General features: G+C 37.1%; 1 protein-coding gene across 1 annotated transcript in view; it reads right to left on the bottom strand.

Annotated features, from left to right (window-relative positions):
- SEMA3E (semaphorin 3E) overlaps positions 1-24,328 on the bottom strand; it is a gene marked incomplete at its 3' end in the record, with an annotated part of 70,490 nt that overhangs the window by 41,166 nt on the left and 4,996 nt on the right. The window contains exons 2-3 of the mRNA XM_082498737.1: positions 19,201-19,260; positions 14,315-14,434 (exon numbers count right to left, since the gene is read on the bottom strand). Coding sequence (XP_082354863.1) covers positions 14,315-14,434; positions 19,201-19,260 — 180 coding nt within the window. The remainder of the gene's footprint in view (positions 1-14,314; positions 14,435-19,200; positions 19,261-24,328) is intronic.

The raw sequence follows: 24,328 nt of genomic DNA, 5'->3' as shown, positions 1-24,328 counted from the left end.
CTGATATATCTAGACTGGGCAAAATATTGTCCTGGTAGTCCTTACATAAGTGTATATGTAGTGCTTTTAGTCCTTATGTCTTTATAGCAGTTTCTTTTTTCTGCTGTTGGTTACATTCATGGAATTTTGGGGGGTAGTAACATATACAGCTTGGTCCTTAGGAAGTTTTCTTTCTAAGACATATAAAATCCTGATTATGCGGCTGCTCTCTGCAATGCTGTATTCCCCACTCCCCTTCAGGTCACTCACCTGTATGCCCACCCATCCACCCTACAAATCTCTCTCTTCCCAAGCAAATGCTATTGTCCCCAAAGCAAAACTAATGTTCTGTTCTCTTCAGGTACCTCCACTCATGACAGTTATGCCCTCCTGAAAAAAAAACAACATAAAAAGACACGGAGAAAAGAAGCAGAAGAGATACTGACCATTGCATGGGATGGAAAACTGGTAAGATAATAATAATTAAAAAATATTTTTTTAAAGGTGGGAAAGAAAAAAGACAACAATAAAGTGAGAAAGTTGTAGAGCTGTTAGTTCCCACTCATTGGTGAATAATTGAATATTTCTATGCATTTCATTTAAAGCAGTTAATCTTGAATTTTTCACAAGCCCCTGCCCTTCAAATCATTATTCACTCCTTAATCCCCAGTTTAGCCAAGCTGATGTACCGATCTTCCCTTCCCATCTGTCTAAATAATGCGTGCCATTTTGCTGCAGCTTCTGATCAAAAAGTAAGATTCCCATAAGTTAGAGAGTTTCCATAAAAATGGGATGTAACCCTGAATGTAGTTCTGGAAAAATGAGATATCTGTTTCATGTCCTACTTGAAATGAAAAAAAGCCAGCCCAAAATAAAAATAACAAACAAAAACCACAAAAAAATTAAGTAACGGTCCTAAAACCCACAAGGTAACACGGCATTCAGAATCGCACCTCTCTAGAAGCTCCTGTGTTAGCCTAACCCTGATGTTGAAGCTGATGCAGACGAAAATAATCATCTTCCTGGTTGAGACTGGTGGTGCAGGAATATTATTTTCTGCTGTATCAGCTTCAATTCCACAGCAGGAGTAACTATTCCCCTTCTGCTGTTGGGTAAATGTCAAACAACGAAGAAATATTTCTGTGTGTGTGGAAATCTCAGCCCCATTCCATACTTTTCAAATATCACATACCAGGTATTTTTCAAAACTAAATACCATATCATTTTGGGTCAACAGTAGAAAAAAAATTAGTAAGGAGAACTCAGGAAGGGAAAGAAAAACTTTGTGAAACTGCGCAAAAGGACTAGGAAGTCATAATTGTCATAAAATATGATGTAAAGGAAATATTTCTTAAAACAGTCTGTCTGATGTTTTTATTCTCCAATCAGGTATTAAAAATAACGTTACTCATGAAAAAGTTTCTCTTCGAGGATCTCAGCTAAACTTTTCGTCAATGCATCAGTTTAAAAAAAAAAAAAGAAAACCAACCCAATTTTTAGAGATAAAGGTGTAGAAGTGAGTGGAGAGATAAACTGAGTTAAAATTTGATAGATTTTTCTAGTCTTAATGCTTTCTGATCACTTTTCTCCCCAATAAACTAAAAATGGAGTCGTCTATGAAAGGAAAAATTAACAAATTTTAAACTGATTACAGAAAAAAACTTACTCAGGTAAAGTGATCAGGTGTGGAAAAAAAATTATTTTGAAACAATACTTGAAAAAGTTGTATTATCCATACATCGTGGTTTGTAGTGTATGGCTTATATTTCATCCTACGTAGGGAAGAGAAAGTGAAGTTTTTGTGCTGTAGAATAAGACACGATCCCACCAGGGCATCATAAACCACCATAAACCATCATATTCAGGTCTTCCCCTGGTAAAATGCCCCTGGTGCTCAGACCAGGGAGACTTGGCTGGAGTCTTCCAGATGATGTGGAAGGATTTTGTGGCACTTAACACAAATTATAGCATCACAATGAAAAAGCTACTAATACCGCTAACCATTCCCCTGAGAATCGGAATTAAATCAATGGCGAAGATAAGCCTATCTCTTTTAACATTCATGACATGAATGTGTTTAAAACATCTAGCTCTATGAAGATGGAATGAAAATGTTAAGCATAGTATCCTTTCATTATCTACATTTTAATAGCTGGGATTTCTGAATATGGATTGTAGCTTAAATATACAGTCTAATGCTAACACTGAAGGTAGACAAAAATTTGGATTTCAGTGCAGCATGGAGAAGTTTCTAAGTGGATCTCACCAGTTTTGATATACAGCAGGATGTGTATCATAAATGCTTGCAGATGCAATGCTTGCATGAACTGAAAATGTAAGCACTGACTCCCTCAAGAGAGATTTTCCACCTTCACCTTTTAGGACAGCATACCAAATATTCCATGGTTGCAATAAGTTATTCCCATCACTGGGGTAAGCAACTGAAGATCAGGTGTTAGATGTGTCAGCTTCCACAGGATGCCAATTTAAATGAAATAAGCGTTACACATTAATAATCAGCTTTGAAGGCTAATATCATAATTCTACCCCTCCTCGCTGCTTGTGACATTGGAATCTCTGGAGAAATGTCAGAAGAAAACTGACAGTTTCCTCACAGATTATCCAACACAGCTATTGAACATTGCAATTTATTTTAGAGGTGCTTTTCAGTGGTTAGGGTAAAAATTATGTGAAAACACATATGGAGGGTTAGGAGTGGAATTACAAATTTCTACATGCAGTTCGTGAAACGAAATGGGGCTCAGGGTTTGATTTATGATACCTATGACTTAGGAAATGTAATATATTTTCAACTGTTATTAAAATAATAATGTTGTTTAAAAAGAAATAGAAGATATTTCCAAGGGCATCAAGCTTATTGCCATTAACTTGATATGAATTGATAATTTTTAGACAATGAAAAATAATGTAGGTTATAAATAATAATGAAAGAAAAGGTCAATCAGAACCATGAAAATTTAAAGACTACATTTAACTTTTGTTGCAGAAAATTGCTTTCTCTAATACCAAGTGCTGCTTTGCTCTGGTTCAAGACAGCATTTATGCATGTGATTAATTTAAAACATGTGCTTACTTCCATTCCTAGTCAGCAAAGCACCTAAGCCTATTCTCAATGTTAATACAATGGCTGTATCTTTTCACTAAATCAGGGACTTAAAAATATAGAGGCTTTGGTTGGGGTTTGCTCCGATATTATTTTTATGAGAAAAAATAATTTGATTTGCTATAAGGGGATTTTTTTTTTTAACTTCCAATTTTTATTATTTTCCAGGTAACAAAAAAGTAAACCATACCATACTGGCCTTTTTTAACAGGAAATTTAAACCATTTCAGAACCTTTAATTACATACTTAACAGTGTATGCATATGCTCCAACAGCATAGCCAAGCTCTGCTCTCCAGATCTGTGCCTTTTTGTACTCTTTTGGTTGCTTTTTGGTTTTTTTTTTTTGCATTTGCTTCTGGTTTTTGGTTGTTTTTTTTTGTTTGGGATTTTTTTTTTTTAAGAAGTCCATTTTACTTATATTGCAGGATAGTAAATCATATCTAAAGAATTGTGGGGAGACACTGTGCAGATTTTTGTGAATATAGTTTTTAACTGTACTATTGACAGTGTAACTCACTGGACAAAATTCATGCTTAGCGTTAATGATCTCATAGTTATTAAACCTGAGAGTAATAATGTCATTGCATGCAAGAGCTCTTGCATTTCATTTACTAGGGGTCATATATTTGAGACTTTTGTAAAGAGAATTATGAATAAGAAAGTTCACGTGGAAAGTGCATCGAATGGGAAAGCATAAAATAGAGATGCATCGCTTGTGCGAAACTATGAGAAAGGTTCTTTTAAAAACCTTAATAAAGCCATGTGGTGTTAGTGTCATATGATGCACTCTTTTTTCTGTTCAAGCAATTCCTAAAGCATCAAAAAAGGGCGTTAAACATCAAAGATTCACCTTACTTGATCATAGTGCCCTGTTTGAGGCAGGAGACCGTTGGGAAGGGATGGGATACGCTGGGACATGTTGACTCCACAGGGAAAGAACATCCTAACGGACCATCTGACTGACTGAGTGACCTGGTAAAGTGGGCTTTCAGCAAGGGTCATCAGAGTTGGAGACTGAAGCCCAGAGCGAGCTGCAAATGGGGAGGGATGGGAGGGAGAGGGCTGCCAAGGGGAAGTTCACATCCCTACTCTGAAATCTCCAAGGCAGTAACAGACTTCTGTAGAAATTCTGTAGAAATAAAATTTCAAAATATTTAACATAGCAGGTGTGCTATTTCTAAACAAAGAAACATTTATTATTCATATGTACCTTCTTATTTGTTCATGTAATTTTAAAATTTGGTTTAATCTTAACATTGCACCTTTAGTCTGGCATTTTGCTCACAAATGTGAGCACTTACACAGCTTAACATGAGCAACCAAAGAACTTATTTCAAAAAGGATCAAATACAAGATTTGTAGATCATTTCACTGGTGTAACCAGACTTTTTTTTTTCTCATGTGAGAAATTGAATACTGAGCAAATGCAGAGAAATTTCGTGGCCACAATAGAAAGTGAAGTGTAACACACAGAATAAACCTCATCTTGATTTCCTTTCTCTTTTGTACTATAATGTTTTTAGTATAAATTCATATGACACTTTTTTGCAAACATCTTTTTGTTCGGTATACTCTCAAAATATTTTTTCACTTTTTTTTTTTTTTTTGTGTACTCACTTATCCTTACATTTTTATTTTGACATTGAAAGACACACTGAACGCACTATGCAGAGGCTTTTTTTAGGAAGGATGAACCTTGACTTCCCCATTAAAAAAAAATCTGAAAAATCACAGAATCAGCAGAAAATATAATTCAAATATAAGTCTCCAAAATAAGCTCTCAACTGCGTGACCTGTCTTAATCTGTACACATGTGGTAAAAGAGATATCCAGTAGAATACTTGTCTTTGTACAACAACAGAAAATAACGTACTGGGTCAGGCCTGAAAAGACAGCTCACATCATATAGCCTTTTGTATTGAAGCAGAAGAAATTTTGGTGCTAAGAAAAACGTGTATTAGCAGTATTTGATAACTATAGTCCCAAATATTATCCAAGTGCCTAACTGATATAAATCCAACTAACTAATTCAAGAAATTAAAAATCTAAAGCTAATAGAAAATTAATCAATACCATGGAGTTTATATAAAGGAAGTTGTTCTCTGAAGAATTTAAAAAGTTCCTATTGCAGCCTACCGTCCCATTTAAGTCAGCATAACACAGGCATGCAGATACATGGGTGAGTAAAACTAGGATGCTCCAACAGTGAAAGAACTTTTCATTTCATGATGCAATATCTTCTTAAAAATACCCAAATACTAATTTTCGAAAGCATCTAAGCACTGGCAAAGAATTGCTTTGCTTGTTGTCACAGGATTACTAACTTTGAAAATTACACCTTCCATGTTCATTCAACTTCGTATTCTGAGCCAAATGGGGTTACAACAGAGTCCTCAACGAACTGGTTGAAATAGTTCATTGCTATTTGACATAATTAAGATTATTTGGGAGGCGGTATTTCTTCTGAGGATCTGTTTTCAATCCTCTTTACTATTCAGTGACATACTGAAAAGATCAATCGTCCTATGGGATGAGAGTGCATAAAATATTACGGACGTTAAATCCTCCCTAAAAAGTCAGATGTATTTTTCAGGTCTATGCATTTTATTCCACGGTTAAATGATTAAGACACATTGGGCTCCAATGTGAAAACTTGTTTAAAATCTGGAGCAATGTCAGACTGCTGTCTGGGTTTGCTAAAGGATTAGCAATTTGTGACTTGTGTCAAAATATCTGGCCTATAGTGACAGAAATAATATCTTTTCCTGATTTAATGCATGTGAAATACTCTGGAAAAAGAAAAAAAAAAAAAAAAACAAACCAAAAGAACAAAAAACCCACCCGAAGCCTGCATATAGAAATCACAGTCATTTATCCTTAGCAGTTTAGAGTGTTGAAGCAGAAGTGATTGACTTGGTCAGAATTGTAGGAGACACACCTTTGCATGACCTTAGCTGAACACATAAGCTCATTAGGGTCCTATGGCATCGAATAGGATCTTTAGCAATATAAATTATGATTCTATTGCACTAGTGTGATCGTATGTATGGAAGTTCCAAGGGGTCTCTAGAATTAAAAGCTTTGAATAGCTGTATATGAAGATATAGTCTTATGACCAGGTGAAAGAAGAGCTAAAGATGTGCAAAAATGCTGTACAAAAGTGAAAGTATTTCTGTGGGGAAATGCAGTTTTCACGCAGAGCCTTGCTAGCCAAGACTTTCCTTTTTCCTTGATTCTGATGGTAATACTTGTGTTGAGATCGTGAGGGTCATATCAGAGCAAATACCAAATAAAAGTCCTGTCACCTAATGATTGCTATCATAACAACAAAGGACAAAGGTCATGAAAAAAAAAAAAAAACAAACAAACCCCAAACCAAAAAAAGGAAGGATACAGCTCTATGCTTTGAGCTTATAGTCTAGGCTGTGGTGATGGATGGAGCAACAGATGCATTGAGTGTGGAGAGGACAACAGTTATGTTCAATTGAGAATGGATTTTAGAAGGAAAGCAGACACCCTGGGGAAGTTCTGTCTGTCTCCATAGTGTGGAGCCTTTGATAGACAACACTCCTTTTGCAGAGCTTCAAGAGGGCATGCCAAAGTGGGCCACTCTGGAAGAAAGGGCAGAACCACTGCCTGTTGATGACACATATGAACTGCAATGCTTCTTTTTAGTTCACTTTTTAATCTGGAATAATTTTCCTGCATAGATCCCAGTCAAATAAGAATAATTATCAGTCATAAATGATAGAAGAATTACAGAATTTAAGGGTGCGTTCTATAAACCAGCAAAAATATTAACTAAACCCTGTCATTGTTCAGTTTTTGCTGGTTTTTATTATAACTAACATCTCGTTGAACAGCACCTCCACTCCTCAAACAATGCCATGGACTTCACCAGGTGCTCTCACTTAGAAAAATAATTTCTCTCATAAATAAAGGTGGCAGAATCTAAAAATCATTATGATGAGAGCTGGAATATTTTACCTACCCCATCAAATTACCACACAGGTGGAGTTTTTCTTTCTCTTTGGGATAATAGTATTATTCCTCTGTACTGATTCATTCTCTCCTGACCATCTGTCTTTAATCTTGCAAAGGGCAGGTTTAATACGACAGAAAATTCATTTCATATGGCTGATCAACTCACATTCTCTACTAATCTGCCAAAATGAACTTAAACTTCAAGTATGGTCATATTTAGACAGTATTCAAAAGTAATGAATGTCATTCATCTCATTTTATGGATGGAGAGTACTGTCAAACAAACCTGTTGTCTGTTACAATGTGTAAGACTGACTGAGAAGAACAACTGTGCCAATTAAAAATACTTGGCTTTCTCCGGGGCATTTGACTTAGTACATAGCTGTTTGATGAAACAATGTGCACTGCAGAATTATTAAGAAAAATAAACTGCTGACATATATCAAAGTAGAGTTGTTGTTCGGTATGCATTGATGGATCCTCCTTTACTGAAGGTTTCCTTAAATTTTGTTTTTGATAAAAAGAATTATCAATTTATCAGTGATTCAAAACTCCTATGATTTCTTTCCTAGTAAAGTTTACAAAAAGACTGGGGAGGCATAAATAATGAAGAGAAAAGGTTAATGAGAGCTCTGGGTGCATTCAGGTTACGGTATGCTCTGAGTACCAAGTTAAAGATTAGAAGCTAACAAAGTATATTTTAATACAATTGTATGCAAAGTGGTATATCTTGGAATAGAGAACACAGTTTATATCAGAATGCCCTAGAAGGTGGAGGTCCAGATCCTTGTTCAGTCAGACTACCTTCGTGCATTAGACTGAGGTGCCTCATTTAGGATCTTTCACATACCAGGTGCCTTGTTAGAACGGACGGTGACAGGCATCTCTAGAAATCTCTTCATTGACCTTGTCACATGGGACAGCTAATTAGGTGCCTCAACTCAGTGTGTAAACTGGGATAACTCTGTGCTCCAGAGAAGAACCTTGGGTCAAGTGTAAAATAATATAATGAGATTTCTCATTGTGATGCTGTGCCAAGAACTCAGCACTTGAGTCCCTGAAAAGAGTAATCTCAAACAGAGGTAGGGAAGTGGCCTTGCCTGTATACACACCATCGAATAGCATGTCTGGTTCTAGTGTCCGCACTTCCAAAACATGTGACAATACTGCAGAGGGTTCACTGGAAGGACACAAATATGATTGAGGAATCCTTGTGATCGGAAGTTTAAGGAGCTATATTTATTCAGCTTATCAAAAGAAGTGAAGAGGTGGCTTGATCTTTGTGTATAGGTACTTACATGTGGAAAAGATGTGGAAAAGATAGTGGAAGACTTTTCAACTTTGCTATCAAAGGCATATCGAGGTTAAACGGCAGGAAGTTGAAGTTAGATAAATTCAACCTTGAGTAAGGGGCTGTTTCCTAACACTGAAAGTAATTAAATATTAGGTCGGCTTACCAGATAAATAGTGGAGTTACCAGTATCAGGATTCTTTGAAATGACAATATATATTTTGCTGAATATGTTTTAATTCAACAACATGGGGAAATTATCCATGCAGTGGGTGACTGACTGAATGTTTTGATGGCCCCTTCTGGCCTTGGTTTACTATTTATGCAGTATCCATGAGCAAAGCATGAGAAGAACAGAATTGACCTTTCTTCATTTTCTTTTTTTTTTTTTTTTTTTTTGGAAGGTTTGGAGATTGGCCAGTTGCAGAGGTTGGGTTGTTATTTGAGCTGGTGCAAAAAAAATCTTTTTCATGGGTTGCTTGGCTAGTACCTTCTCATTTTCTTAGGTGTACGTAGATAAGCCATGGGTTCAGTAAGAAATACTTCTTCAGGTTAGGGTTGATGTGGGTCTTCAGCTTTTTCTTTTTCTATTTTGCAGCATGGCACCTTTGCCGTATGCTGTGAGCATAGGGGTAATGCTCACCTAATTAGTTTCCTGCCTGTTATGAGTTTAGTTCCCATTTTAATCTCTCTTGAAATGTATGCATATTTAACTTCCAAAATCTGAAACGCTTTAATCTAACTGAAATTTGGGGCTTTTGGATGTTTTGGTGCAATGTGACAGCCTGTGAGGTGGTCATTCAGACTAGATGACATAATGAAGCCCTCTGGTAAAAAAATCTATGAGATTGTGTTGTTTACTTGGCAGCACTTCATATATATGAATACTTGGTATTGGTTTAAACATCACCCAGCTTAATGACTAGTTTTGTGTGAACTGTAGATGCAGAGAACTGCAATAAATAAATGATTTCATAGTATTTAGGACTGCAGATTCAATTCCGTACATAGATCGAGTTGAAAAACCTTCCGAGATTTAGTGGATGGCATTCTAGCTGGTGGCTGTTTATCCATGCAGAGGGACACTGTGTCTCTGAGCAAATATTTTCAGGTCAAGAATTTGTCACAGATTCTATCTAATGAAGGACTGACCAACACCCACTTCTGTTTAGGGAGTGAAACCAGATGTTCCTCCTCCTCAATCTTCTGCAAAATGAGAGTGGAGATGAGGTAACAGGAAAAAGCATGGAGAGGAAGTAACTGGGCAAATCACTGTTTGTTTTGATTATAAAAAGATACGTCAGAAACAATGTCCTAAAATAATAGATATAAATATATATACAATTTTGTTTCATAACAAAGCAGAAAGAACGATGACATTACCAAATGCTGGCCAATAACAGAAATATTATGTCATATAAAAATTAAACTGAGATATGACTGGAACATTGTCTCTTAACTTTCATGTCAATTCACATCAATTTGTTAAAGCAAGAGCTGAGGACCTCGTGTTGCCCACATTTGTTTCGGTGAGAGAGTCAAATGGAAAGCTTATTGCACAGTTGAAACTTAACCTGGTTTTGCTTTGAATCACTGAATATGTAGAAAAATAAGTGCCCCTCTCCACATCCTATGAAATATTAAGGGCAACATAGATTAGAAAGAAGAAATTCCAACTTGACTAAACTGTCCTCCAAGCAAATACACTTGCTGCTTCACTTCAGGCAATTCTTCTCTAACAGCCCTTAAAGACATAGAATTAAAAGCAGTCGTTCCCTGATAAGCAGAATCTCATCTGGCTAATTGAAGAAGAAATAGCATCATAAGGAATACATCAGATTAGGAAGACCTAGGGGAGACTCCCAGAAAACACCAGTGCATTTTATGGAAAAGATGACTTAGTCCATCAGTGGAGAAATACAGCTGTAGGCAGTTAACTGAGTTAGATGAGGCATTGGAAATGGTACTCTGCCAGCTCAATGTACATATTAAAAATTTACAGGGTGTTCTGGAAGAAAAAATCTTCAAGCACTGTCCTTTCCCACCACTTTCATTCCCTCAACAGTTTTTGTCATGCAGAGATGTTTTCCTCTCCAGAAATCAGGTCTATCTTGTCACTATATAGTTTGCAAAAACTTAGGGTATAATTTCTGCATATTTTTTCTTTTGGAATTTCCATTCATTTTGCAGGTTCTATGGAGACAGAGTAATCTCGTTAGCTGTATTTGGTGGAACTCCCCTCTTGAATTGTTAAAGGTGGTCTGTGAGTTAGGTAATAAGGCAGTTTGGATCATAGGAAGGCCTCTGGAGCACCCCTAAAACCTGTTGCTCCGCTAAGTAGATAACTTGTTAAGATAAAATCATTGCAGCTAGTTCATCTGATTTATCTAAGTTTGTCATAATTCACCTAGGATATTTTGAGCTCTATAGAACAGTAGTGTAGTACTGTTTTACTAGTAGCTAGATGTGAAGGAACATAGACTGAGACAGAAAACACTTCTTCCAGTATTCATCTTCTACTACCAAAACTGAGTTTATATAAATACAAAAGGAAGAGACTGGATAAAGATGCTTTCTTAATTTTATTTTTTTTTTTTCTCTGTTGGCATCTTGAAGGCAATGGGAGGGCCAAATATTGATTTGGTAAGAATGGAGACAGAGTAAATTTTTTTCTGCACTTTTCTTCATCTTCTATACTTGGTTTGAGAACTTATCTCATTTGTTCTCACAGAGCACATGGGAAGGATGCATATTCAATTCATCATGGGAAATTTGGGTGGAGGGTCTCTGGTTCTTGCTTTCTTCAGAAAAAAAATGTTGACTTTAATGAAATGAACTCTCCTTCATTTCTGGATGATAGACAAATAGAAACTGAAGGAACACAGCCTTTCCTGACCTGCATAGTTTTTTCACATTTGGAAGCATTTTGCAAAGCCAGTGATAATGAACTCACTTACTGGCCGGCAATTAACTTGGACAAGATTTTGCAATATGTTCTTTTGCAAACACCAATGGTTGTTCTGCCTGCAAAGTCAGCAATCTTATTTTTCCCAATTTGCAATTTATTTCTAACTGGCAGAAAAACATTGGGTAATTTGCTGAAACATTTAAATTTGGGAAAGCAACATTCATCAGAGTCAAAGTAATTAGAAAGAGAGAAAAAGATAAAAAGTTGCATGTTGCTGTCAGTGACTATACTCACATATTTTTATAAAGGTAATATCTGACAACAGCTTTATTAAAGTGAATAGCCTGGAATTCCAAAGCAATATCAATTAAACCAATATTAAAATAGAAGTACTGCATTAAACCATTATACATTTAATCTTTCAAATAGATATATAATATATTATAGAATTTGATTTAGAAAAATATGTTTGGTTAGGCTCTGGTGCAACAAAAGTTTGAGGTAGAATTCAATAAATTTGATATTTATTGCTGCTTGTTTTATATGATAAACATAATTAAAATATATTTATTTATATTAAGACAAAATACATAGTATCATTAAACTTCTATAAACCATGAAAAGCATGAAAGAAGCATTTAAACATAGATAATGTATCATGGTACAATTTGATTGTGAAAGATTTCAAAGCACATTTCAATTACTACATAGTAAGTTAGATTAATATTTTCTAGAGAGACTGGTAAGGGGAATGGATATTTTTACTGAGTTTTTTTTGAGAAACTTAGATGTTCTGATTTTCAGTAAGTTCCAAGGAGTAATGATCTGACAATGAGGCAATAAATTCTGCCTATTTTTGGAGACAAAAATCTCCTTTTGGCTTCACTATTTGTTGACAAGAGCTCAGTGTTCTGCAAGACACAGTTCAAACCTGGTTTTGATAAGAAAATATGAATTTGTAGTTGCATAAGAATGTAGGACTTTATACAGTAGGCAGAATGCTCCTTTTCATAAACTGGATTGTACCTCCCAAAAACATGCTAAATACCAGATCAGGATGCCAAACAGTATGATTATGATCATGGCTTTGGGATATTCTCACTGTTCAAGGGAAAAACAGTGATGCTTCGCTTTCTTACCAAATGGCTATTAAAAATTGGATGACTTTATGTAAACTTTAGTTGCAAGCCAGCAATGAAATAAATTTGCCTGCAACATAGGGCTAGTGAGCACCAAGAGCCACAACTGGATATTTTGTTCTACCGGGCTGTTTCTCTTTGGCCTTCTCAGCAAACTGCAAGAGATAAGGTTGTAGAAAATACAGCCCTGCTATTCTATCATGTTCTTAAATGCTTATAACTCTAATTTGTATTCGTATGCAGTTTGTAATTTAAGAACGCTGCAGTTTATACTGAGAGGGTTGCATCTTCCCTTCGCCATCAGCTCGGGAAACACTACTGAAACTTATGGTTAAGGTCCCTGACCACCGAGCAAGTATTTCCTCTGTGTTGATACTGCCGATTCATAGTTCCGTATGGAAGAGTGAATCTAGCTTCATATGCTGCGTTAGCTGGGTATCTAGACACGCAGACGTCTGCTACAAGGGCGCCCTTGTTACCTCCCACCCTTTATACCTCAACACGTCTGCAAAGTGTCACTGTTCTAATGTGTATAAGCCTCAAATACACCTTGTGCTACTTAAGAGGTTCTCTTCAGAAGCAACTTAGTTTGCAGAACAAAGCTAGATTTTACTTATATTGAAGTTCAATACATTTAGTAAAAAATGTCAACAATATCTAAGAAATGTTCCTTTCAGCCAGCTGCATATTATGAACTGCATTTAACTGCATATAACTGCATATTATAAATCAGCATTTACCCTTCAAATTAAAGTCTGAGCTTTACTAGTTTTTAATGAAGGTGTTTCGTATTTTTAAGATTGTTTCATTTGTTACTCTCCTTTCCGTGACAGTCAGACAGTGAGAAAGAGGCAAGAGAGCTGAGGGGGCAGAAATGGGGGGACAGTAATCGGAAGTCATTGGTTTGGGATACTCTGACCCAGTGGAGAGATCAGCAAACAGAGACTGAACTGCAATTTTCTGAGGAAGGATCTTGTCTCTTCACTTCCTGCAGTTACATGACGTCCTTATCAGTCAAAGAAAGCAAGATTACAATTTGCCCACTCAATCACATACCATGTGTTATTTTTAACCAACCATACACATGGCACCTGTCTTTTTTAATCCTGATGGTCAGCTTTTCAGATAATGGAAACTAATATAGCCACTTACTTCGTGTAGCAAATATACTTCCTGTTGGTCTGCACAAACAGAGAAATGGTAATTTTCCCATGACTTCAGTGTGGGTAAAATTTTAGAACTTCAGTTTGACAAGAGAGAATAATAAACAAAAAGAAGGGAAGGAAGGACAGTGATACTTAAGGGGAGGATCACAGGCCGCATGTTCTTATATACAAGTTTTGTTTCTCACTTTTTGTTTGTTGGGTTTCTATTTTTATTAGCCTGTTGCTTATGCTTTCTTAAATAGTGTTCCTAAATATGCAGACATTGCTTCCTTTAAATCGCACCAGGAAGTCTGACAGGAAGTTAATGCGAGGAGCAAAGAAGACAGGCAAAGTTGCCTTATTTTAAAATTGCTTATGATTTAGTTCCTTCCTCAATTGCAGATGACACTGTGTTTCTGCAATTCAGATAACTTCAAATGTCAGTGCCATGCTGGGGTCTTAACTTCTGAGATGCTTCTGATTTTAACAGCAGCGGGGAGTGCACAGCGTAGATTGGATCCTTGGAGATTGTTTCCGGTGATGCGGTGCTAGTCACTCATTAGTGAGTCCCTCTAGTCACAAACTGAATTTTAGACCAGCGTTACATTTCATCACAGAAAATATCTCTTGTATGGTTTGTATGACAACTCTGAGCACTTAAATTCAAATATTTATTTTTAACCAAAGAGGTTTTTCTGGAATCCAGACCAAAAGAGTCACTACTGCAAAATAAATTTCTTACCTCTGATGGATGTCCAGCTCTAATAAAAGTACAGACTGGATCAAAAGCTCCTGTTCCACAAGCCAGAAGATGCGTTCTGTTGTATCGGTGAAGGACACGGATGTAATTTGCACATTCATCCTAGTTTATAAAAAACATAAACATAGGAAAATATTAGCATTTAAAAAAAAATTATTAAATACCTCAGGTGCCCTTAATTGCTATTCTGCATATTGAAACTTTCTATTCTGTTAAATATAACAACTTAGTTTTCCCACTTCGTTCTGTACCTCAGTGCCACCAATTTAATGGACGGACACTTTTGACGTGAAAAAAGGTTTAGGGCGCTGATTTATCACAATTTATTTTAGATGCTTAACCACTTAGGAGTTATTAAATTATAAAACACACTTTTGTGCTTCCTTAATCTCAGAGATATTCTGCAAATCTAAATATTTGGTTTACTAAGCATTATTACATGTGCTAGGCATTAGACTCAGCATGAGATGCAACTAGTCAGAAAATGATTTCTCTCTCAGGTTAAATAAACTTTTTCTCAAGAAAAAATAACACTTTTTCCCTGCATTTTTTCTGTAAGACCATTGCACCATTAATTTCTTGTGTAATTAATTGCTAATCAATATTTTTTTATATTGTATAACCCTATGCTTTATCTGTTCCCATTGTTCAAACCCTCCTTTGAAGAAGAAATGATTCATTTCCCCCAGGGTAATACTCTGAGACTCATTAGTGTATTTGAAGCTTCATAAATATTACAATTAAAAAATTTTCAAACATCCCTTTGAGATGTGTGGTCATTATCCTTCCTGAGCTAAACTAGAAATGGAGACAGTGAGATAAAAGTATCTATTGATTTAGGGACTCCGGGGCTTGGTTTTATAGATCTTTATGTTTTGAGCAAAAGTCCCATTCATTTCCATTCATTGCTCAATATTTCTGCAACTCAGACTCTGGGTTTTAAGATAGTCACACCAAGTTTAACACGACAGTTATAATGGGACTAATCTGTCCTAACTTTGGCTATTCTAAAGTTTAGACATGTAATTTATGCCATTCTCTTAAGATTTTCAATAGTCAATGAAGAAGTCCAGACATCTCCAAAAGGCAATTAATTCAAGCCTAATATGAATGTGTAAAACAGAGTGGAGGAATTTCCTTTTTGAAAATTTGCTGTCCTTCATTGATGACTACTCTAGTTTTCAGACTGCTATATTTATATGAGAACAACCCTGGGCCTTATCAACCATCTGCAAGAATTTAATGTCACAGAGGATGAGTCTGCGGCAGGGCTGCGGGCAGAATTCAGCTCCTGCAAATGCACGTTGAGTTCAAAACAAAGAAACCATCTTTCTTCTTTCTTCAAACCCTTGTGTCATTCATTCCAAGTCTTCCAACAGCTCCAACAAATAAATAAGGATCCTTTGCTACATGATTCTCCGTAACCATTCACCTTGAAGCTCTATCATGTTAACTGAAAGAAGCAGGTAACCTACACAGGCAGGTCATCTGTTCTGTAGTTAAATATTATGTGTATGCAAAGGATGAACCAACCTTGCAATATTTTCCTTTTGGAATTTCTTAATCCCTAACTAATTTATTTCTTTTTTAAAACTAAATGGAGGAAACAAACAAAAAAAAAATGTCTTCCTTCACACGGCATCCACACAGTCTATTACCTGGACAAAATTTTTGGACCCACTGAAAAAAGACCCTGCTACTTGAATTGTCAGAGAAATTGAGAGGACAATGAGTTGAGATTGCTAAGATGTGATCCTCTATATATGGATCAGCAGTCAAAGACAGAGGTGCCCACTGCGTATGTGTATTTCACAAGCATCTGCTGACTGGTGGTGGTAGAATGATAATACATAGGAATTTTATGATGCTTTACAGTTTTTAAACAGATGCTTTACTGGGCACTGATGCTGTTCCTTATTCTCCCTCCCCTCCAAGTATGACCTTCCTGATTATCCCCTCTGTTCTCTCTTGGTGGTGGTCTGGTCTTTACTCCATGGTTTCCGTTTTTATCCACATATGCCTGCAGCTCTTTGTCTCAAAAGCTCTGTGGAGGAAGACAAATCTTATGAATTTTTAAAAATGGGCAAAAATTACCCATTTTTTCTCCTGTGTGCCTTCACAGAAATGCCTGACATTTTCTGCAGAAGAAAAAAACAGGATGAGGCAGATACTAAATATAGAAAAAAATCATTCCAAATGGCTAGATTTATCATTTATAAACAAATGAAAAAGGTGCTATTCTGGGAAGCATCGGGCAACTAGGCAGTGCTGCTGGCCCCACTAATAATATCCTGTACACATAACAAGGCAGAGATGCATCAGCCAAGGGAACATTAAAATAACTTTTCTTCCTACTATATTAATTAATTAAATGTTGTGGTTGGCTTTAGGAGGCTCCGTAGACATATTAATAGATCTGTGGAATTTTATTCATCTGAAACTCCTCAGTGTAAAGTCATCACTAAAGAATTTGATTTCTATATCTGAATGATTTCCAATTCTGATTAAATAACTGAAAGGATCAAAAGCTCTCAGACCACAGGCCAACAGGTGTTTTTCCTGGCACACTGGATGAGAGCAGAAGGATTTTTTCCTTTACTTGATGTGGATCAGAAAAGTGCGGCCTGAGTTTAAGATGATGCGTGTGTTGTTAAGACGAGGCTTTTCTAACCGTCCTATTAAGTCTGTTACAAGCTCTCTGAGTCTGTGTTTATGACTACAGTACTTGCAGTTTTACTGCTACAAGATGAACTGATAACTTTTAAAGGTTGTAAGAGCTTGTAAAAGTGGCCTCTTCTGTTATAGAGAAAGAGGAGGCAGAGAGCACATGAAGTACCTCAACACTGATATGTTTATTACAACATTTTCAGTTCTACTAAGTATGTTATGCACCGAGTAAAAGATCTTTTGCAAAGGAAAATAAAGAAAGAAACAGTATGGAAATAAGCAAAAAGGGTTGAAAGGACACTTTCTGAGACTTTACAGTGTGAAAAATAACATTCAGAACTTAGAAATGGCAAAGGGTTCATTTTAAGACATAATGTCATAAAGCTAATATTGGTTTATGGCTACAAAAAATGAAAGTGAAAAGAAAAGTAATAGGAAGGTTCTTGATTCTAATTTAGATTTCTTTCAGGTTGAGCAATTTAGCTTCCTGAATACTGAGCATGCTAATGAAAATTTTTAAGGTTTCCCTGGAATTAATTAGTCTTTCTCATTCACATAGTCCTACACATAATTAAGTCTCGTGTGAGGATCAGAATGTTGTTTGGTATTGTTTGGCATTACAATATTTCCAGCTTTTACAATTTTAACATCTTTTTCTTAAAGACACCAGTTCTGGAATATTGTGATTATTTAAAAATTTTGTGTTTTTCTTTAAAAAAATAGAGACACCTAACTTTCACAGTACAGCGAGATGTGGGAAACATATGAAGTTCTTTAAATGATCACACTCATTACAATGCAAATTTGAAGACTCATAATGACAGACTGGATTGTAAAAGCTTTTGAATTTTTGGAAGTCTCACGAGTCTGAGGGGGGATACCTTTACATCACATCAGAACAACAGTGTCTATTTCTGTAATTATTTAACCCAAAGAATATTGTTGAAGTATCAGAAAATAAATTCCATCATGTAGTGGTGAAGGAAAGATGACAGAGCCTTAACTGTAATAACAGCCTATGCTGAGAGGTAGTATTAAAAGAAGCTCAACGAATTTAGGTTTTGGATTTATTTAATATGACCACAAAATTTGGATAATGTAGAAAAACACCATTTTCAACCAAAGCGATCTGAAATTCTCAGGGGCAGGAAAGCATCCAGAAAAATGGAATGAAATTTTAAGATACCTCAAAAAGGATCGGTTCTAGGCCAGGTGTGTGTAAGGAGTAAAGTATCATGTTGGTTTTTATTGTTGTTATTATTATTTTCCAATCTGTTTCACCGATTCCCTTGATGTGGACAGTTCTCACGCTTGTACGGGAATTTTTATAGCTTCCTAATTTTCACAGGGAGAATATGTTGTGGTTATCGTCAAGGCTGCCTCTTTGCTGTGTTTGTGTTGGAAAACTCTACATGTGTCCTATGTCCTACGTTCCTGTCAGTGTTGCTGTACAACGATCATCATTTTCAAATCCTTTGGTACAGTGTGAGCTCTCTCAGCTGTGGGATTTATTAGCTGTTGTACTTGCTGTGTGTTTAGGAGGTGCAGATAATGAGATTGGTGCACTGCAAAATTAAAGAGAGCTCCCATCCAGAAGAACTTTCATCCTGTGGTGCCAATGATATCAGCTGCTGTATGTCAGTGAGCTTTCAGGTCTTTCCCCAGGAACTGATTACAGTCAAAGCACTGGATCACAAGAACAGCACAGTTTCAGGGCTCATTAAACCAGAGTATTTTTATTGATATACCAAAAAACCTATGGGGCAAAACAATTTAGAGCATATTTTATAATTGCTAATAATTTAACTCCTTTTTTGAAATCATTCTAGAGAATGTGAATTTTAAAGAAAAATTAGAATGTGAAAAACTTTGTACGGAGAAGGTATCCTATGTGTATGAAAAGAAAGGGAACAGAAATGCGAAAGGAGATTTATAAATGTACCTTCTTTGATATCAACAGAAAAAGAATTAGGAGAAAGTTCAGATGATCAAAAGTGTTCATTGCCTGTTTATGAGCTATTTGAAAAGCAATTAAACTAATAATTTAGTGTGTTCACAGTAGTTACACGTTTTTAAGCTGCAACATTTAGAATTATATCTGTGCTGTGATCTCTCTGAAGTTTAGGGATGCCTGAATCCTTGTTTTGGACCAACCAGTAGTATAATTAAAGTATATTTGATTTGTAATTAATGATACTTACAGCATCTCTTCCTTTGATTATGCATTCTTCTGCCTGCAGAGGTGTACTAGGCCAATGGATCTGAGGAAAGAAAACCCAAAACATATAAAATGATTCAACTGGCAGTCTGATCATGTCAATCCAGCTTTTCCATTATTTTTCATGTGAGAGACTCATAGAACAGAATTATAGAATCACAGAACTTGGAAGGGACTTCAAAAGATCATGTGGTCCAACCTTTCATGGGAAAGCGAGCCTAGATGAGATTATCTAGCATCCTGTCCTGTCACATCTTTAAAACCTCCAGTGATGAAGACCCCACCATGTCCCTGTGGAGGTTGTTTCAGTGATTGATTGTTCTCACTGAAAAAAAATTCTTTAGTATCTTCTGGTGCAACTGGTACCCATTGCCCCTTGTCTTCTCCATGTGGCTCCTCGTAAAAAGAGAACCTCTGTCCTCTTTGTAGCTGCCCTTTAAGTACTGGAAACTGTGATGAGTTCCCCCTGAGCCTTCTCTTCTCCAGGGAGAAAAGACTTAACTCCTTCAGTCTTTCCTCATAGTGCAGGTTCTTCAGCCCTTTGATCATGTTTGTGACCCTCCTTTGGACCAGCTTGTCCACATCTTTCTTGAATTGTGGGAACCAGAACTGGACACAGTACTCCGGGTGAGGCCTGGCAAGCACTGAGTAGAGCGGGATGGTCACGTCTCCATCTCTGCTAGCAATGCCCCTGCAGATCAGTCGAGGATACAATTTGCCTTCCTTGCTGCAGCAGCACTCTGCTGACTCAGGACCAGGACCACCAGGACCCGCTCAGAAAAGCCGCTCCCCAGCCACGCAGATCCCAGCCTGTACTGGGATCTTTGGTTATGTTGTCCCAGGTGCAGGACCTTGCACTTGTCTTTATACTTGACTCATCATACTGTAGATACACTTTTAATTGTAAGTTTAATCAAGTTTCTGTTCTGAATACTTGTCAAGTAAAATATTCAAGATTTATTTTTAAATATCTGTAAAAGTTTACAATAAGGTAAGAGATGTTTTTGTCAAAACATAACTGTTTTGCTTAGGGTAACTCAGCAAACAATACTAGCCAACAAGATTTAAAGGAATTGAATGTATCGAACATTTTATATAAATTCAGTAGAAACATCTCCGCTAAATTGTCAGTGAATTTCAACATAGAATCTTAATTTTGAACTACTAATTTCCAGCTTTAAGTGACACTTAGGAAAGAAAATAGTTTGCAGTGAAGTTAATAAGGGTCAACAATTAACCTCATGGGAGTAGGATCAGCTTTTCACAGTCAGTTACTAGAAGTGAAGCCAAATTACATGAGAGATTTTTTTTCAGTTACCTACTGTATGAAATTTCTGTTTCACTCCAGATGCATGATTTGTTTGGATGAAAACAGTGTTAAAAATGACTGAGAAGACTGGAATGATTACTTCATTTTTTAGAACTTTTAATAGGGAAAACAAAAACATGTTCAGTGATATCAGGCTTGTCTGAAACCAAATAAGTATCCAAAAACGGATGTCATCGTTAGGACATTTTTGTCAATAGTCCAATCACAAATTATTATTCTATCTCAAAAACACTTTAAAATTAAATCCTTCTGCTAGGCTTTTTTTCTTCCTTTTTTTTTTTTTTTTTTTGTAATTGAATTAACCTAGTTTTCTTGAAATAATTCTAACCCAAGAAAATCCGGGGAAAAATTATAAAAAAAATGAATTACAAGAAAAGTAGGGATAATTTCTAAATCCTGGAGGCCTAGTGCTTAAAAGCAAGAGGTCAGCTGTACTCTTGTCAACTTGAGCAGCCTGTCAGAGTACTTAGGCCTCATTGCCCAAATCAGGCCACCTATGTTCAGACACCATCTAAATCCTGCAAGAACCCTAAAATTACTCAAAACATTTATTTCTTTTTCAGTCAGATGGCCTTATAGTCATCTATGTATGATCAGATGTAGCTCTCATCTAGGCTGTGTTGCTGCTGTGTAGTCCGGGGAAGTACCTGAACTCTGCTGAACTCTCACAAGGGCACTCAACCAGTCACCCTTGTCAGACCATTCCTGATTCTTTCAGTGCAAAACACGGGGTCCAGAGTCATTAACTTCACTTGCTGGTCAAGGACTGAATAGACAACCAAGCCTACAACTCTAGAATATCCTGAGTCTAGAAGTTTGAATTCACAGCTTCTACTTCCCAAAGAAATGTTCTAACTAGCAGTCTAAAAGGGGTCTTTAGTCCATGTCAGGTATAGGTGGCAGTTAGGAACAAAGAAACCACAGAGGGAATGAAACACTTGAATCTGTAGCCTAATATTAAATACACCGTGTGCAGGTGATTATTTTTGTATTTGGATACTTAGTCCCAGTGCTATTGAAAAGATTTTGTATGCACGTTTTCCACTTAAGATATACTGAATTAAATGCATACACAGAACTAACAGAAAAAAAGTCAGAGGTAACCTAATGCCCCCGCTCGTCCGGAATATTGAAAAGCAGCTGCAGTGTAAGCAACGAGAATTTAGACCTTAGCAAGGGATAAATTATAGAATCATAGAATGCTTTGGGCTGAAAGGGACCTTCAAAGGCCACCTAGTTCAAACCCTTCTGCGATAGGAAGGGACATCTTTCACTAGATTAGGTTGCTCAAAGCCCCATTCAACGTGGCCTTGAACATTTCTAGTTATGGAGCAGCCACAACTTCTCTGGGAAACCTGTTCCCATGTCCAAACAGACCCATCATAAAATATTTCTTCTTTATAACTAATCTAAATCTACCCTCTTTCAGTTTAAAACCTTTGCCTATTGTCCTGTCACTACAGGCTCTGGTAAAAAGTCTCTGTCTTTCTTATAAGTCCCCTTTATAAGGGGACTTATATTGAAAGGCCTCAATGAGGTCTTCCTAGACCCTTCTCCAGGATGAACAACCCCAACTCTCTCAGCCTTTCTTCATAGGAGAGGTGTTCCAGCCCTCTGGGCACTCTCATGGTGCTCCTCTGGACCTCTTCCAACAGACCCATGTCTTTCTTGTGCTGGGAACCCCAGAGCTAGAGGTAGTACTGCAGGTGGGATCTCACCAGAGCAGGGTAGAGGGGCAGAATAACCTCCCTTGACCTGCTGGCCATGCTACTTTTGATGCAGTCCTGGATATGGTTGGCTTTCTGGGCTGCAAGTGCACATTGCTGACTCACGTACAGCTTTTCACCCACCATTATCCAAAGTCCTTCTCTGCAGGACTGGTCTCAATCCATTCAACCCCCAGTCTGTACTGATACTGGGGATTGCCCCATCCCACATGCAGGACCTGGCCCTTGACCTTGTTGAACTTCATGAGATTCACATAGGCCCACTCCTGCAGGCTGTCAAGAACCCTCTGGATGACATCCCTTCCCTCATGTGTATCAACTTCACCACTCAGCTCGGTGTCATCCACGAACTTGCTGAGGGTGCACTGAATCACAGTGTCTATGTTGTTGATGAAGTTATTAAATAGTATTGGCCTCAATACAGACACTTGAGGGACATAACTCATTATTGGTTTCCACTTGGATATTGAGCCATTGACTATATGCCTTTGGACATGACCATCCACCCAATTTCTTATCCATCTAATAGTCCATCCACCAAATCCATATCTTTCCAATTTAGAGGAAGGAATCATAGGCCTTACAGAAACCTAGGTAGATGACATTTGTAGCTTTTCCCTTGTCTACTAATGCAGTCACTCCATTGTAGAAGGCCACTAGGTTAGTCAGGCATGATTTCTCCTTGGTGAAGACTGTTGGCTGCCTCTAATCACCACCCTATCTTCTATATGTTTCAACACATCTTTTGGGAAGATCTGTTCTGTGATCTAAGGAGAAGCAGGTGTGTGTGCACAAACCTCTTGCAGAGGAGATGGAGGGCTTTGCTTCCTGGGCAAGTAGCTCTAATCAAAAGGTTAATGTGTAACGGGAGCTACCCTCTGTCCCCATATCCACCACTGCTGCTAGATATCTGCTTTCCAAAGTGACTCCTGCACAAATCCTTCTCAAAACAAAGCCCTGATTCTTTGTTGGTTCAACCATACATGCATTTCTTATTGGGATACTTATAATGGGTTATCGTAGCAAAAGGTGCCTAACAGAAGGAGTAAGAAAGGCAGACATCTCTACATTTTCCACAGGTTGTGCAGAGGTGTAGGAATCTATCTTAGATTTTTGTAGCAAATTACCTATCTCTAAGGCAAGTCCATGTTAGTACTCTGAAGTAGATGAGTCTGAATTATGACTTTAGTAGTACATATGAGTCTCCTGAAGAGGCGTTTTTATCCAGAAATTATTTTTAAGACTCATAACACTTACAAGGCTTATGATTCTTAACATAAATGAGTTTTTAGTCTCTTCAAGAGTATTTTAGACTAGAGTCTAAACAAACCTCTGCATATCAGGTTTTGTTATGATACCAAATTTCAATTTTTAATTTTACGTGCATCTTGGGTCTAAGCACAGTAGTTAAAAAGGTGTATGGTAAAAAAAAATATTTTGCAAAAGATAAAAACCCCTATTTTAGTGGTTTTAATCTTGAAATCTCCATAAAGATTTCTTAGCTCAGTTAAAAGGACTAAGGAGAGCTGTTCAGTCTGTTACGATCATTTGCAAAAAGATCTATAGTAAGTGGCTCAAGGTAGTAATATTTTACCAAGGTGTAGAATCATAGAATTGCTGAGGTTGGAAGGGACCTTTAAGATCATCAAGTCCAACCACTAACCTACCCTGACAAAACCATTTCTAAACCATGTCCCCAAGTACCACATCTACCCTTTTTTAAACACCTCCAGGGATGGCAAATCCACCACCACCCTGGGCAGCCTATTCCAATGCTTAATAACCCTAAATAATTTTTTTCTTAATACCCAATCTAAACCTCCCCTGACATAACTTGAACCCATTTCGTCTCGTCTTATCACTTGTCACCAGGGAGAAGAGGTCAGCCCCCACCTCTCTACAACCTCCTTTCAGGTAGTTGTAGAGAGTGATAAAGTCTCCCCTCAGCCTCCTCTTCCCCAGGCTAAACAACCACAGTTCCCTCAGTTGTTCCTCATAAGACTTGTCCTCCAGACCCTTCACCAGCTTTGTTGCCCTTCTCTGGACACGCTCCA

This window comes from Vanellus vanellus (assembly GCF_965231255.1).
Source record: "Vanellus vanellus genome assembly, chromosome: 1".
Classification (NCBI taxonomy): Eukaryota; Metazoa; Chordata; class Aves; order Charadriiformes; family Charadriidae; genus Vanellus; species Vanellus vanellus.
The sequence above is the reverse complement of the archived record's forward strand: the minus strand, read 5'-3'. Positions and strand labels throughout refer to the sequence as shown.